Source organism: Toxorhynchites rutilus, chromosome 2, assembly GCF_029784135.1.
Source record: "Toxorhynchites rutilus septentrionalis strain SRP chromosome 2, ASM2978413v1, whole genome shotgun sequence".
Lineage (NCBI taxonomy): Eukaryota > Metazoa > Arthropoda > Insecta > Diptera > Culicidae > Toxorhynchites > Toxorhynchites rutilus.
This window is the reverse complement of record NC_073745.1, coordinates 271,148,404-271,163,965: the sequence shown is the minus strand read 5'-3', so window position 1 is coordinate 271,163,965 and position 15,562 is coordinate 271,148,404. Positions and strand designations below refer to the sequence as shown.

At 37.6% G+C, this 15,562-nt stretch overlaps 1 protein-coding gene across 1 annotated transcript in view; it reads right to left on the bottom strand.

The window, feature by feature from the left end:
• LOC129771352 (uncharacterized) overlaps positions 1–10,399 on the bottom strand; it is a 59,309-nt gene extending 48,910 nt beyond the window's left edge. The window contains exon 1 of the mRNA XM_055774903.1: positions 10,261–10,399. Within this exon, the coding sequence (XP_055630878.1) occupies positions 10,261–10,281 (21 nt within the window). The 5' untranslated portion in view covers positions 10,282–10,399. The remainder of the gene's footprint in view (positions 1–10,260) is intronic.
• Between the last annotated feature and the right edge of the window lie 5,163 nt (positions 10,400–15,562).

Genomic DNA, 15,562 nt, shown 5'->3' with positions numbered 1-15,562 from the left:
GGATACGTTATTTAAAAAACTCTCAACTTTCAAAACATACAGAGCAATTCCTTTCCAAATCGGCCGGCCGTTAACCCCACCCTCTCCGATTATTTAGAAACTTGGTACTTATAATGAGAACTCCCTAAAATTACAATTTTCACTGTAATATGACCAATTGGCTTTAATTTTATATGTTGATCATTTGAATCGGTCCAGTAGTTCAAAAGTTATAGATTTTTGAAAAGTTTTTAATAATGAATTTAATTTTTGAGTAATATCTTTTAGCGATGCATTAATAATGTTATTTTTCCTAAATAGTTTATTCATTTTCCAACAACTTTGTCAAACATCATATTCCAATCAAACTTTTGGACTTTGAGTTACAATTTTTTGAAAGAAATATCAATGCTTTTGAATACGTATTTTTCAAAAATCAGTCGTAATTTAAATTGGTCATATGACAATGAAAATTGCGATTTTAAGCTGTTTCCATTATAAGTACCAAGTTCCAAAAAAATAGGAGAGGGTCGGGCCAAAATTTGCTGTTTTTTTTATCGATTTGGAATTGCTATATAGCGCCCTTGGCCCCGAATTCATAAAAACAAATAAAACCAATAATTACGAAAATAAAACACTTTTTTTTTGCAAATATAATATAGCTAAATGGCTTTAATTTTATATGTCGATCATTTCAATCGGTCCAATAGTTCAAAATTTATGAATTTTTGAAAAAAGTTATTTTTCAAAAAAGGGATTTTTTTTGGAAAAAAATATTTTTCGGACCACCCTAAAATGGAAATGGCACCCTAATGGAAAAATAAAAAATAGGGGTCTAATATTTTTTGATAATGAACAAAACTACCACTTTTCACGAAAATCTGAAAACCACTCAGCGAGCAGCGAGCCACTAACTTGACAAAGTCATATTTAACTGAGGATAGTCAGGGGACTACGAAGAAATTCGCCTTTGTATTCAATTGGAAATGAGCTTTGGCTGCTTCTATCAGTTACTAGCCGATTTGAGAGAAAAAACATCTGTTTTCACCCACAGGGAAAGATAATTGAGAATTCATGATGATGTACGAGATGGGTTCATATTCGTACAATTCAGACGCTGTACAAACGTTGGTAAAGTTAGCTTCGATTTTTCGCTCCATATTTTCAGCACTAAATGCGAGACGAAAAAGCATTCTCGTTGAACTTCAGAAAGAGAGAGATTAAAAAAACAACGTGCAGTGCTGTGTTCAAAAACACTGACAAATTGAATTTTGTTACAATAAACCCGTTATTCTGTATGTTTTTTTTTTACAAAATTTAACTCGGAGGCAAAATGAACTAAAATTTTGTTTGCAATTCCTTCTAAACTGCACGCTATTTACTAATACTAACGCGAGGACCTTTACAGCATACCTGATAACTGTCTAAGTTCGTTGGTTTGAGTTCACGATAGGTAAACAATGAAGCCGTCCATTAATGGTGTAACTACTTTTTTGCATCAGAAATAAAGTTTTCGTTTCACTTTATATGGACGTTAAAATAAAATTGTGTACATAGGAAATGATATTCGTGTCAGGGGGAGTTGTAGTGTGGATTGTAGTCAGGTTGAATGAAGAAGGCAGACTCGTATTCATTAGTCAGGCCAATTAGAGTAATCATTTGCTAGAATAATTATAGTTCATAAGCCATCCTCTCTCTTAACGCTCGTCAATTAATTTATAGCCAATTCAAGGCATGTTGACATGTGAGCATCCAGTTGGGGATGATAATGGCTCATAAAAACACCATCGCCAACGACTTGGCCTCGCAACGGCAAATTATTAACTATTCCGTTCTACATTGTCTGTTGACCTTTTTTTGAATTACTTATATTTTTCGTATTGAAAATATGTTTCACGTTGTTTTTTTTTTGTGGCCAACTCAAGAGCCAAACGGTTCTCAAGTACACACCAGAGTTTTTATCCCAGTTTAGGTGAGCATCGACGTGAGATGTGTCAATAGGCATTGAACGAAAGGATACCATGAGCTCTACCAGGTTTTTTTTTGTTGACATGCCCGATTCAACGTTGGTTTTTGCTGTTTTATGTAGCTGTCCAGCTCTGCCGTTTTATCTTCCAAATATAAACCCGAGGTATCTACAATAAGTAAGAACGCATTTCTCCTGTCAGTGAAACACAAACCAACTGTCGGTTTTACCCTGACTGAAGGTGTCGGTGTTACCCCGAATTGACTCGAAATTTCAAAACAATGCATCGATAAGCAACAAAATCACCTACCGTCTAACGAAATACACTTAACAATGATCTAAGATGAATTAAGCTCACAAAATTATCGAATTTTCCAAAATGTTTCGACTAAAACACCTAAATACCACAAGCGAAATTTTACACGGTTTGCTGACAGCAAAACGACTCCAGTTGACATCGGAAAAAAATTAAAAAAATTGCATCAAACTGAAAAAATCAGGAGGTATCGGTGTTACCCTAATTTCCCTTACTATTTTCGAAATCTCGTTTTGTCGAATAGTTAGGAATTCGTGTTTTCAGAATCACATCACTCACCACAGTGAATCCTGATCCTGTTAGTATTCCATTCCCACTAACAACTATTGCTTCCATGATATTCGCTAGGGAACCACGCTATACAGGCGACCCTTCTGGCATTCGGGCGGCGAATATCATACTAACATTCCTTTCCTTTCGCTGGTGACTGTAAGGACGTGGCTGGCGTCGTTATTGACTATTTAAAGCTCGAATTACCGAAACTTGCACAATGAGAATGATTTGTTACTCTCAAGCGTCATACGGTGTGTTCTTTGTGCAATTTCGCTGTTTAAGCTGAATCTCGGTAAGCAACTATGAAATTGATAGCCTACCCAAGCTCAAGGTCAAGCTCATCATTTCACATTGATTTGTTGAGATAACAGTTAATGATGCATTGAAAATATTTTTCGAAACTGGTTTTTTAATAATTTGTGAAACTTTAATTATTTTTCAAAACGGGGAATGAAGTGAAAATTACAGTGAATCCGGTAAATTTATGGAAAATCAACTTTTTTAATTTTACGACATTTTGCGGATCAGATGATATTGCTTTGAGGATGATAATTTGAATTCTTTGATATAGAACATAAGGTATTCGAAAGACACACAACACAGATGGTTCACACAACCGCAAAGACGAAGGTTGTCAAGCCGCCGTATGATTCAATCCGTTTCAGGGTAACGCAGGAGTAGCGAGTAGCACATACAGCTCATGAACGATTGAGACATCAGCGCAATCGCGATCTGTAGGGTTAAACTGTATCAAATGGCAATCATCGAATAGAGAAAGTTTCTCAAATGACCAACTATATCACGCAACTTTCCAATTTGACTGCTTGATTGACTACAACGATCTTCTTCTTTATTGTTACAAACGTTCCTAGTGGAACTTCACCGTCTCAAATCGTATTACTCGCGTCATTTTTATTAGTGCTTAGTTGAAATTTCTATGCCAAATAATACGCCTTCAAATTATTCTAAGTAGCAAGCTATAGAATACCAGTGACCGCAGTGAAAGTCGGAAGAGATTTCATTGACTAAAAATCCTCCGGCCAAAACGGGAATCGGAGCCGTACCCCGGTGTTATATGTGTGTGTAACGATGTGACGGTAATCACTCGACCACGGGAGCACTGACAACAACGATAGGTTTCTTCATTTTTAGGATCCAACAAAGTGATGTGACAATCTTGCCATACGCTAAAGTTTCATTCAAAGAGACACCAGGATTGTGTTGTGCAGGTGGCAAATGCAAATTATAACTGTTGACTCAACAACCAGAACCCTTGCGCTTTTTGACTAACTGCAACTTGGTAGAACCGAGACATTTCTTGACGAATGGCCAATAATTTGTTTGAAATTGCGTTATTCGTTGCGAATATTGTTGAGGAAAGTAGATTTGGTATAAGGTAATATAAGGTAAGTTCTTCACAAATAAGTCTATACTAGGATTTATATATTTGATTGAAAAAATTATAGCCCACAAATACAACCCACCATATAGTTCCATCGGAGTACTTCAAACTGTGCGTTGAAATAGTTTACGACTACAAGACAATTGGATTTTTTTCCGAAGATTTACAGATATTAATTCATGATGATTATATCAATACAGATATTACTTCATGATAATGACATTAACCCACGAACTGTTGTAGAAGCTACAGGGGAGGCCTTCATACGATGTGACTCGAGGGAAACTGCTGCCGTTTTATTGAAGGAAGCAGAGAAAAAACTCGGAAAGAAGTATGAAATTCGCATCAGACAGCCAAAACAAACCAAAGTTGAGGATTGTTGGACATGACGAAGAAATTAAAGAAGGTGATGGTTCTATGTTTTTAGATAAACTGAAGAAACAAAATAAATTAAACGAAAATGCGGAGATACAACTCGTTAAGTCATACAAGAATAGAAAATGGAAACGTAGCGCAAATATAGCGATTATTGAAGTTGATGCGGTAACGTTCGAAGCATTACTGAAAATGGAAAAAGTGACTGTCGGTTGGGAAATATGCAGAGTTTTCGAAGCAATTAGTGTCTTGAGATGTTACAAATGTTGGAGCTACGGGCATAAGTCCCCAGATTGCAATGATAGTATACGTTGTCCGTATTGTGCTGAATGTCATAAGTCAAAAGATTGTAAAGCAGAGTATGTAAAATGTATCAATTGTGACAAGAACAATCGAAAGAAGAAGTTTGATGCTAATCATCAGTTGGATATCTGCCACTCGGCATTGAGCTATGAATGTACCATATAGGGGAAGGGAGGGTAAGCCCGCCACTGAGGATAAGACCGGCACCCCCTGAGTTTCACTACAAAACTCTGATTAACTACGTTTTTGAATACTATACATATTAGTATTTTTTATTTTAGACGTTTTCAATCACATCGAACCCACCATGATCCGTCAATTGTCAAAATATAAATCAAAACAAACTCGAATGCCGATGATATGTAGCCGGATGTAATTTTCCGTCAGTGAAGTTTAAGCTTTTATTGTTGAACGTGGTTTCAAATTCTTTTCCGTTGCTCTACAGTTTGTCCTCTGGATTGTTAGCAATCACTGGGATTCGAGTTGAGGTAAGTTAAAGCAATAAGTTAATAGAAATAGTCTTCTTGAAAAAATGTGTGCTGTCGGGGTAAGTCCGTCACCCTTTGAGTGGGGGATCCCGGCATGGTTTGCGTTTAGTTGAAGGTTGAAGGACATATTTTCCACCAATTTCAGATGCCTCGCAGCTACCAAAGGAAAACGAATCGAGGGAGTTGGTCTCAGGAGAACCTCACCCTTGCAAAAGAGGCTATTGCTAGTGGAGTTTCTATCAAATGTGCTTCCACGACTTTTGGAATACTCAGGTCTACATTACATGATCACGTTTTTCAGAAGGTGGTAAGCTCGAAACTAGGACCAAGAAAGACTTACGGTGGAACAGGAAGCGGAGATCATGCAGCACCTACTTGACCTAGAAAACCGATTTTATGGCATCACGAAGATTGACGTACGGAAGCTAGCTTTCGAGCTTGCTGAAAGAAATGGAATCGCTTGTTCGTAAGTTGTTTTTTATGAATTGAACTACTGATGTAAATTTAATGTTGGATTTAAGCTGTTCGATAAAATTAAATGAACTTCATCATTGTACGAAAAATAATGGCTATATGGTCATAACGAAAATAATAAACTAATTACAAATAAACATAATTTAATTAGTTTTATTGCCATCATAATCACAAAAACCTGAAATAATTTACCTACAGTCATGAACTCATTCTTCTCTGTGATTTCAAGTCGATTCCTAGTGTGATTAAAAGCGTCGTATGACGGATATTGACGGATATTGGTTGAACGATCCGAATCATACTCGACAGCGACATTTAGAATTAGAATACCTTCTATTTGCCGACTGTCACATTCAAACTGGTTCATCTGTTGCCAAGTATATATATTGAGAAATTGAGATGACGGTCTTACCCCGTAGGGTACCGGTGTTACCCCCATGGGGTGCCGGTTTCACCCGCACTGGTTGATGAGCTTCATTTTTATGGCAGTTTTTTAAATTGACTATTTCTTGAGAAAATTACCGTTCAAGTGTACTGATATTCCTTATATCTCATGGCAAACGAACTAGACAATGATTCGGTGAAGGAAACATATCAATATATGCCCGCAGATCTCACAAAACAATACTTTTCCTTAGGGGGTCGGGCATACCCCTCATTCCCCTACCAGGAAAAAGTTAAGAAAGCAAGAGAGCTTGTTGACTATGGTAAATAGCAGCCAGAGCTGTCGATTGTATATTTGAATGCGGCCGGGTTATTCACTCATTTCGATGACATTTTTCTCAGCATATATGACATAAAACCTTTAGCGGTGGTAATTGTTGAAACACATTTGACTGATGATGTTAATCTATGTTTATACTCTCTTCTTGGATACCAGATGATTAATTGCATATCACATTCGAAACATACTGGTGGTGTTACCATATATGTGAAAAATGGACATTTGGTAGAGTTAGTTAAAAACGATAAGAAAAATGGAAACTGGTTCCTTGTAATAAAAATTAGAGCAGGAAATCAGAAGTTACTTGTTGGCGGCGTGTATCATTCTCCTAGTTTCAGTGATAAAGAATTCTTGAGATTACTTGAGCATGAATGGCTTTCAGATGCGATGAATGATGGTGATTTCAATATAAATTATAACAGTATGTACGAGAGTCGTGAGTTGAGACGAGTGGCAGATGTGTGCGGTTGAAGCAGTATGTTTATCAAGACACTCGAGTAACCCAACTAAGTAGCACAAAGATTGATTTAGTTTTTTTCTAATCATGAAAACTGCGAGGCAAATGTTTTACATGATTATAGAATTTCAGATCATGAGACTATTTGTGTTAAACCAGGTAGCAATTTTGTTCCAGACTCTCAAAATGAGCATGTTACGGTTAAATCATGGGTTCGTTATAATCAGGCGAGTCTTTGCAATTTATTAAGACAAAGTTTGTCTTTTTCCTCTACTGTCGGAAACGATAATCATGGTGAAGCGAGAGCATTTGATGAAATCTTAGTAAAAAGTGTATCGCAACTAATAGATATCAAAATCGTTACAACACATCCAGTAAACAGCTGGTATTCCAATCATCTGGCTAATCTAAAGTGTCGCCGTGATAGATTGTGTGGTAAGCATAGGCAAGATAGAACAACGCGAAACTGGAATAATTATGTTGCTGCTAGAAATCTATATTCGAGGGCGCTGAGAGAGGCAAAAAATACAATGTTTCAAGAAGAATTGGAAATAAATAAATATGACGGAAGAAAATTATGGAAAACAATTAAAAAACTACTGAATTCCAAGACGACGAAACCGAATGTATGAACTTTGATGACATAGAAATAACAGACGAATAAGAAATTGCAAATCGATTGAATGAGTATTTTGTTGGTAGCGTGATTGAAATACATGAAAGCATTCCTCCATGTCAGACAGTGTTGGTGCCGAATGTGTGTCAGTTGTCAGCGTTAGTGTCAGTGTCAGTTGAAGACGATCCGCATTTGAGGATTTTCTCATTGCTTACAAATGATGAACTCAACGAATTAATAAAGAATTTGAAACGTACATCAGGAATTGGAAATGTGTCAACCCAAGTGTTTAGAGCCGCGGCGTTAGTTATGAATGGTATGTTGTTGAAAATCGTAAATGAAAGTCTTCGATGCGGTGTAGTCCCAGAACCGTGGAAAGAATCGATACCTATCCCGAAAGTGACAAACACTACTGATGCAAAACTATACAGACCCATAAATATGTTGAGACTGCAAGAAAAAAATTTAGAGCTGTGTGTAAAGAAGCAGTTGCTGGAATTCATCAACAGAAAAGGCATTTTGATTCCAGAACAATCAGACTTCCGAAAGAATCGTTCTACTGAGACTGCGATATACTTAATATTACGCAAATGGACGTTTAATATAGAGAATGGAAAATACACGGTAGCTGTGTTCTTGGATTTCAAAAGAACTTTTGAAACTGTTAATAGACAGAAGCTTCTTCAAGTATTACAGAACATAGGAATTGTTGGTGTGATTTTGCATTGGTTTACAAGCTATTTGAATAACAGAAGTCAAAGTACTAGGTTTGGAAATACTACATCGGATCGAAGACTAAATGCTTTAGGTGTTCCTCAAGGTAGTGTGTTAGGTCCTTTGTTGTTTAATCTCTATATTAATGACATGAAATATCATTCAGGAAAAGGTGTATTGAAATTGTTTGCCGAGGACTCTACAATTTATTGGGTGAATGATGACTTGTCTACAGAAATAGCGGAGGCAAACGAAGAGTTGAAAATAATTACGGAGCATTTGAAAATGAAGAGACTTTGTCTGAATCTTTCCAATACGTACTGGATGATAATCGGAAGTCGGAAGTAAGACGGACATCCACCTATGTTCATGGATGGTGTAATGATTGAACGAGTAAAACTTGTTAAATATCTATGTGTGCAAGTCGACGAGTGACGGCGCCAGTGGTTGTATGGTTAGCGTAACAGCCTCACAATCCGATCGGTCTGGGTTCAATCCCAGCTGGCGTCGTTGGGATTTTCTGAGGCGAAAAATCTCTGGTTACGTCTTCCTTCGGAGCGGAAGTAAAAGAAGTTGGCCCGGCTCATGAGTTGTTGAGTCTGATAGGTAGGAACAGGTGGAGTCGCCTCCCTGATGTCGGTGATTGGCACTAAAGTGGCGGAAATAGGCCGACGAAAAATAAGCGAAGATAAAAAAAAAAATAAAAAAGTCGACGAGAAGCTAATGCTCATTGAACATGTTGACTACGTTATAAAAAGGGTGGTTGTTAAATATGGTGTGCTTTGCCGGATAAACAGGTATCTAACATTCGAATCTAAGGTGACGTATGTACGGTCTGTTATAATGCCACATTTTGATTATTGTGCTACAGTATTGCTACATGCTTCAGATACGCAACTACAAAGACTGCAACGTTTACAAAATAAGATAATGAGAGTGGTTCTTAGATGTAGTAGGTACACACCAAGTGTTTCGATGTTGGATATGCTTCAATGGTTGTCCGTAAGACAAAGGACTGTCCGAAATTGCCTGATTTTTATTCATAAAATGAAACTCGGATTACTACCTGATTATTTGATGGAAGATGTCGAATATGGAAGAGACGTGCACTCTCATAACACTAGGAGAGCAGCTGACTTTAGATTACCATATCTTACAAAAACAACGACATAACGATCACTTTTCTATCGTGGACTACAAATTTACAACACATTACCTCAAGACGCTACAGAAATGACAAATATCGCACAATTCAAAAGGACAACAATTGACTTCGTTAAAAAATTTTATTGACCATTGACATGAATGTCAGCGAATGAGAACAAAACGATAATTATATAATGACTACAGAATGTACATTTCATAATTGACTAGATGTGATGGACTTAGAGTGATGGTCATACGTGGGAGTAGACGCAACGAGAAATATAGTAAAAATCCGACGACATCAAGTAATATAACATTGAAAAACAAATTATCTACGAGATAATCAGTCCCTCCCACTCCAAAAGAAGCGTATGGGGTGGAGGTAGGACCCAAAAAAAAATGAAAGGGCCTTTGGGACCATCACAGTAATAAAAAAGTTCGATGTCGATGTCTTTGGACAGCAACTGTATGGTAATATTTCAATATCAAATGTTAGCTCAATTTATTAGTTCTCACTTACCATCAATTTAATTTAGTTTTGTATAACTTTTTTGGTCAGTAATTTCCTGTGCTCGATCGTCTCGGAATTTAAAATAATTTATTTATGAATGTCGTATACTTACTAACTCAAGTGACTTGTTATTCGCCGTGTGTTTTTACGGTTTAGGGTTTGTTATGCGCCAATAATCAAAATTAAACCAATGGCTTTCGTAAAAAAATTTCACAGCTTGATCGTTAATGGTTAATATGTTCTAAAAAGATCATTCCCGCTGTGACGAATTTTGGTTCTTGTATCATTCCCTCACTACAGCATAGTATTACTCTAGTTTTGATGCATGATAAATTTAAAATTCATTCTTCATGAAAGGTGGCAAAAATGATTGTTGTTGCTTCCAATATCGACCGCTATATAATCAATGAACTCCTCAAAACTTCCGGGTTATTTATCACAAATTCGGATGTAGTTCAGAATGAAGGCGCTGCGGCACCAATCGATTGTTCAATTCAAGCATATAATTGCACTTACCGCGATATAATCTCCTTCCATAGTTTCAATCAAAATATACCGACCGCGGAAAATTTTAGAACATTAATTCAAATGTAATTTTGTAACGTCAATTTACTTCAAATTGCAACACGAGATATACCTCCAATCAGAACATACTCTTCCAATCAACGCCCACTGGGATATTTCGATCTCAGCGACTGTGCCTTCACCAACAATACGATTGCAAACTTTCCAGAAGTTATTCAGTTGCCAACTGCCAGTCGTGGATATTATGGCTGATCCCTCGTTTTCCAGTAGATAATTCGTCACTCTGTACACTACCTTGGGAACAGGGCACTGCATTCTGGGCGCATATTTGGACATATACCATGCATACAGCCCGTCCGTAGTCGCCAGCAGCTGGCAAATATTCGAAATGTTGAAATCCGTCATGAATGGTCTACAGCTGGCCGGGGAGCTGAGATCATCCCATTTTTTCAGTGTTATCAAGGTGTCCCATCCGTTGGGGAAATCTTCGTGTAGTGTGGTTTCTCCGTTTATGAGGGAATTCGATAGTCAGCAACGGTGATTGGAAGTTTTCTAAATCCTGAAAACTGACCAAATCGATGAACAACGAGACGTTTTTTTGAATTAAAGTTTATGCCTCTCGTGGTTAGAATTTCTTGTAAGTTCAACGAGCTGGTTAGTTGAATGAGTATTGTCAACAGTAGCAGCTCCATTCTGATGTGTTTTGCTATGACTGTTGAGGGCAGAGAAGCTATCTAGCTCTCAACGCCTATGTTATGCTAATGTACGTTTTTTTTGTGTAGAGCGATTGGTATTGATTACGGAAGCTACATTAACCCTTTGCGGTTGGAATTAATTTCCCGTCAGGGAGACCCACTTATCTTTCTACGCTAATAATATTTTGTTTATACCGAGTACCGTTACCTATTATTCATAAAAACTCCGAACATATTCGAAAAAATGTTCACTAGACATTAAAATTCGTTTAGAAAAAATGAATCTATTACTTCGTTGAATAAAGTATTTAGTATGATTTCTTGCTGTGGTGGCTGAGAGCAGACAAACGACCACAAAGGGGTTAATACTCTGATCCAGATAGAAGCAATGATAGTTCATTATATATTATGTTTCATAGCTATACTGCCGTTCTACGCATAGTTGTTCCATGTTACTTATTAACGATTTTCACTTTTTTTCATAAAACGTTGTTTTTATGCATAATCTTACGAAAAAAAAGACGGGTGGGTAATGTCGGGGACATAACCGGAGTGACGTAGGACTATACAAAGGGGACAGCTTTTGCTCAATATATATTTTAAATATATTGTTTTTTTTTCTTCTCCTACGTGAATACCTACCTATCTAACTGAAAAATGGATTAGTTCACTGTTTACTCTTTATGAACATGTTGGAGGTTCTGAATAGAACCTTTGGTGTTGTGTTTTTGCGTTTTTTTACAAACTTTCTCACTTTTTTCTCTCTATATTGTAGTTGCTTCTTGATATTTTTCTGAAGGCTTTGTACTTATTAAATGTTCAACGCCGGTCATTTTTTGGCGTACGCACATATCGTACAATCAAAATGATGGCTATGATAGGGAATGCATAGTGGTCCTCAGCTCATTCACTATCATATATTTCACTATTGAGCACATTACCGTACCTTAAACTGTGGTTTCGGAAACGAATGAATTGTAAGATTGGTAGTCTCCGCAAAGAATGTAAATAAAAATGAAAAAGAACTGAGGTTTTGGAGACGAACTCTATGATCTGTCAAGAAATAGACGAGCTATAAGCGTTCTGAAAACCCAACAGTGAATACAGGGACGGATGACCTTCGGATTAAAGTCCTTTAAAATAAGAACAGAGCAGCAGGAAATACATAGCTCATCATGTTGCTCCTTAGTTATGTTTCTATACAATGCAGATGTAACCTCAGTCAATTTTCAACATCAGTTATCAACCAAAGAAAGCAGTTCTTGCTACCGAGAAAATACGTAAATGCCATCCTGCATACAATATGTTGTAATTTGAAGCCACTTTCAATTCGGGAACCATGCATAGGTTTGTGAAAACTGAATGATCAATTTAAAAGACCCCAACCACCAATAAGTTCAAAAACAAGCATAAACAAAATGAATCAGTTCATATTATGTCACTTATGTCACCAATCCGTTCGGCCTAGTTACCCTTGCGGAGCAATCAGTGAATGCGACCAACAGGGAACTGCAGACCTGCACGGTTCGAGTGGGACTTTGCCTTTCCCTTTACTTGTCCTCCTTCGTCACGTCCACACGTCCACGTTGCTGCTTGTGTTGCTTTGTTGATGTGATGCGATGCGATCTGAAACGATGCCAAACAACCACATTGATTTACGGTTTGAAAGAGAATGATGTATTTTTCAGCGGGTCCGCGCGTTTTGTATTTTAGCGGTACACGCTCACAGGATAGAGACAAATCGGCAGACTCAGCCAAAGGGGCGAGTCCAACGAGACGAGCGAATGAGCGTTAAAAGGCAGCGATGGCAGAAAAATACATTCATTACGTTTTGTTCGCTCGTTGGATTCACATGGAGGCTAAAAAGGGTCCTTTTCAGGATCACAAATTATCTTTAATCTAAAGAGTTTATTGTTTTGTTATCACTCGATATCCCCATCTTGTTCAGCTAAAGCTTCCTGTTTAACGATTGCGTTTGCCACTCGCCACAGCTTTCACAGTTGGAAAATTTCTTCCCATCCAGCTTGTGACATGTTGTACAGTAAATTACATTTAACGCGACGTGCCGAAGCACCACTCAGTGTCACATTGGAGGCTATTTTAAGCTGTAATTGAACATTTGCGATGACAGTGGTACAGTGTCGACTTTCAATGTAGGGTCATAATTTGGACCCCGAACTCTATGTTTACAAAAATGTCCAACTAAATATGTCGCATTACTGGTCCGTCCAATTAGCTAAATGTTGACTGTACTTTCAATCTAGAAGCAATTTAAGAACTGGTGAAAATTGAATAATCGGGAAAGTCCCCAACCATCAATATGCTCAGAACAACTGCCAAATTCTCATACTCATCATATCCTGGCAAACAAATTGTGAAAAAATCAGTTTGTGTTTTATTATTATTTTGGATATTGTTTTAGAAAGCATTGAACTGTATTTCGTAAACTCTTTTTTGGAAGGTTTAATGGCCCTGAAAAGCACCGTGTTTTATGGAATGGTTCCAATTTAGAAAACTTGCCGCCTTGTTCTGGATTTGCCACCAAAGCAGTTTGTATAAAGAACAAGCTTTTTCTAGCGTTTCATAGACTCAGGAGGAATAACATTTTATTGAGTGGTTTTTATAGCTGTTTCGATGATGTTGTCTGGCATCAGTGACGAAAAAATAATCATGCTTCCTCCAAACAAACAAAACCATTGCGACGTTTTTCACTATAAAGTGCGACGGCAGATGAAAATTTCATATCTCGTGAGTATGCGATTAGAGTTTGCTTGATGGGAAGTGTGCGAAAACGTTAATTTTCTTCACACTGTTTCGCAAAATTACAGATTTTCGGGCGAGGGGTGAGTGAGGGAGATGAATGAAGTAAGCGCCAAGTGGCAGCCATTTGTTGCTTCCTTCCACCTTCACCTTAATGGCGATTGGTGTAACACCCAAAAATTATTTTTAGCAAGAGAGATTACTTATCGTGTGGTACATTTTCGTAAACGGCTACTGTCAAGATTTCAGCCTAATCGGACTCGTAGTTTTGTTTTGACCGTGTGTGGAAGCGGGCGTGTTCGCGGATTTTAGAAAAATGGGAAAAAATGGAAATTTCACCATCGCCACGGCCAACTTCATCGAATTGCACTACGAACTGTTGCCTTATTGTTCCCAAACTTGAAAAAGTCACTCGGTGGACAGAAATTTGAGCCGAATGGGGAGGTCATCGCCGCCACGGAGGCCTACTTTGCAGACCTCGAGAAAACGTATTTTTCAGATGGATTCAAGAAGTTGAAGCATCGCTGGGTCAAGTATATCGAGCTAAAAGGAGACTATGCTGAAAAATGAATCGTCACTTTTCCAAAAATTTTGTTTTTTGTAGGCTAAGTACTTATCGAACTGCCTTCGTATATATGCAGCAGCAATATAAGAGAAATATGAGCGAGCGAAACAAGAGATGCATTGCAAATAAACACGCACTAAAGCTTTTCGCATACTTCGCCACATATACGGTCCAAACCGAAAAGGATATCGATTCACGTTAATGCTCTCGTTTTTACTCTTAGAGAACACTTTCTAGCTTCATTTTATAATGAGGTGTAATATTATCACGCATTTATGCTACAGCACCAGTGGCTATGTGGATAGGGTGGTCGTGTAAAACAGCTTTGCATTCCAGCCGACCTTGATACTATCCCCGTTGACATCACTCGGACATTTTAAAGCTTTTGAAAAAGGTGCTTTTATTTGTTCAATTTACCCTTCAGCACACGAAAAAAAGCCTTTTTTTGCCGAAGATGAAATGTTTTCGGCCAACGCTAGTTTAGAAATAGAAATCTCAACTAAGTACTATTAGTAAGAGTGACGCAAGTAATACCTACGTTAAGAAGACAAAAGTTCCACTGGGAACGTACGATAGAAACATACGGTACAGGTGCTGTCCCGAACATTGATTGATCCAATGATGGGAGTGACAGTGTTGGATTTCCAGCGCTAACTAATGTTTCTTGGTTTACGGTGATAATGGGTTAGGTGACGTTATCGAAGAGTACAATAGTCCGATCGGATTTTACTCGATCCCACAATTTTGTTGGTGACTGGAGGTCGAACTCTAGATGAACTACTTTGAACTGCGTTTCCTGTTCATGTCAATCTTGATGAATAATCATCCATTTTGAATGTTTGAATAATTTCTGGGGACTTTTTGGTGAACAGGGTGAATATTAGAAGAGATTATAAAATTGTTCCATACATGAACAAATAGAAATTAGACAATTATCTGCAGCTATTTCACACGCGACGAACAATTACTCGCAGTATTATACAGCGCATTGAACAACTTTTATCGGGTAGCAAATCCAGATTTTTGTGAGTACAACAATTTCCTTTCATAATGCAGCCGCAAGTGTTTCCTTTTCTGGTACTTTTCGTAACAACTCATCTTGTCATTAGTCTTAACTTTATGGATTTAATCAATGCACCAGCAGAATCGCACAAGCGTCATATTATCAATCGTATCGGTCAGTGTGCAGAACTCAAAGACACCCCAATATTTGTGCCCAACTTCTCAATAATCCAATATAACCGAACAAATCTTTTGGTAAACGGTGAATTTA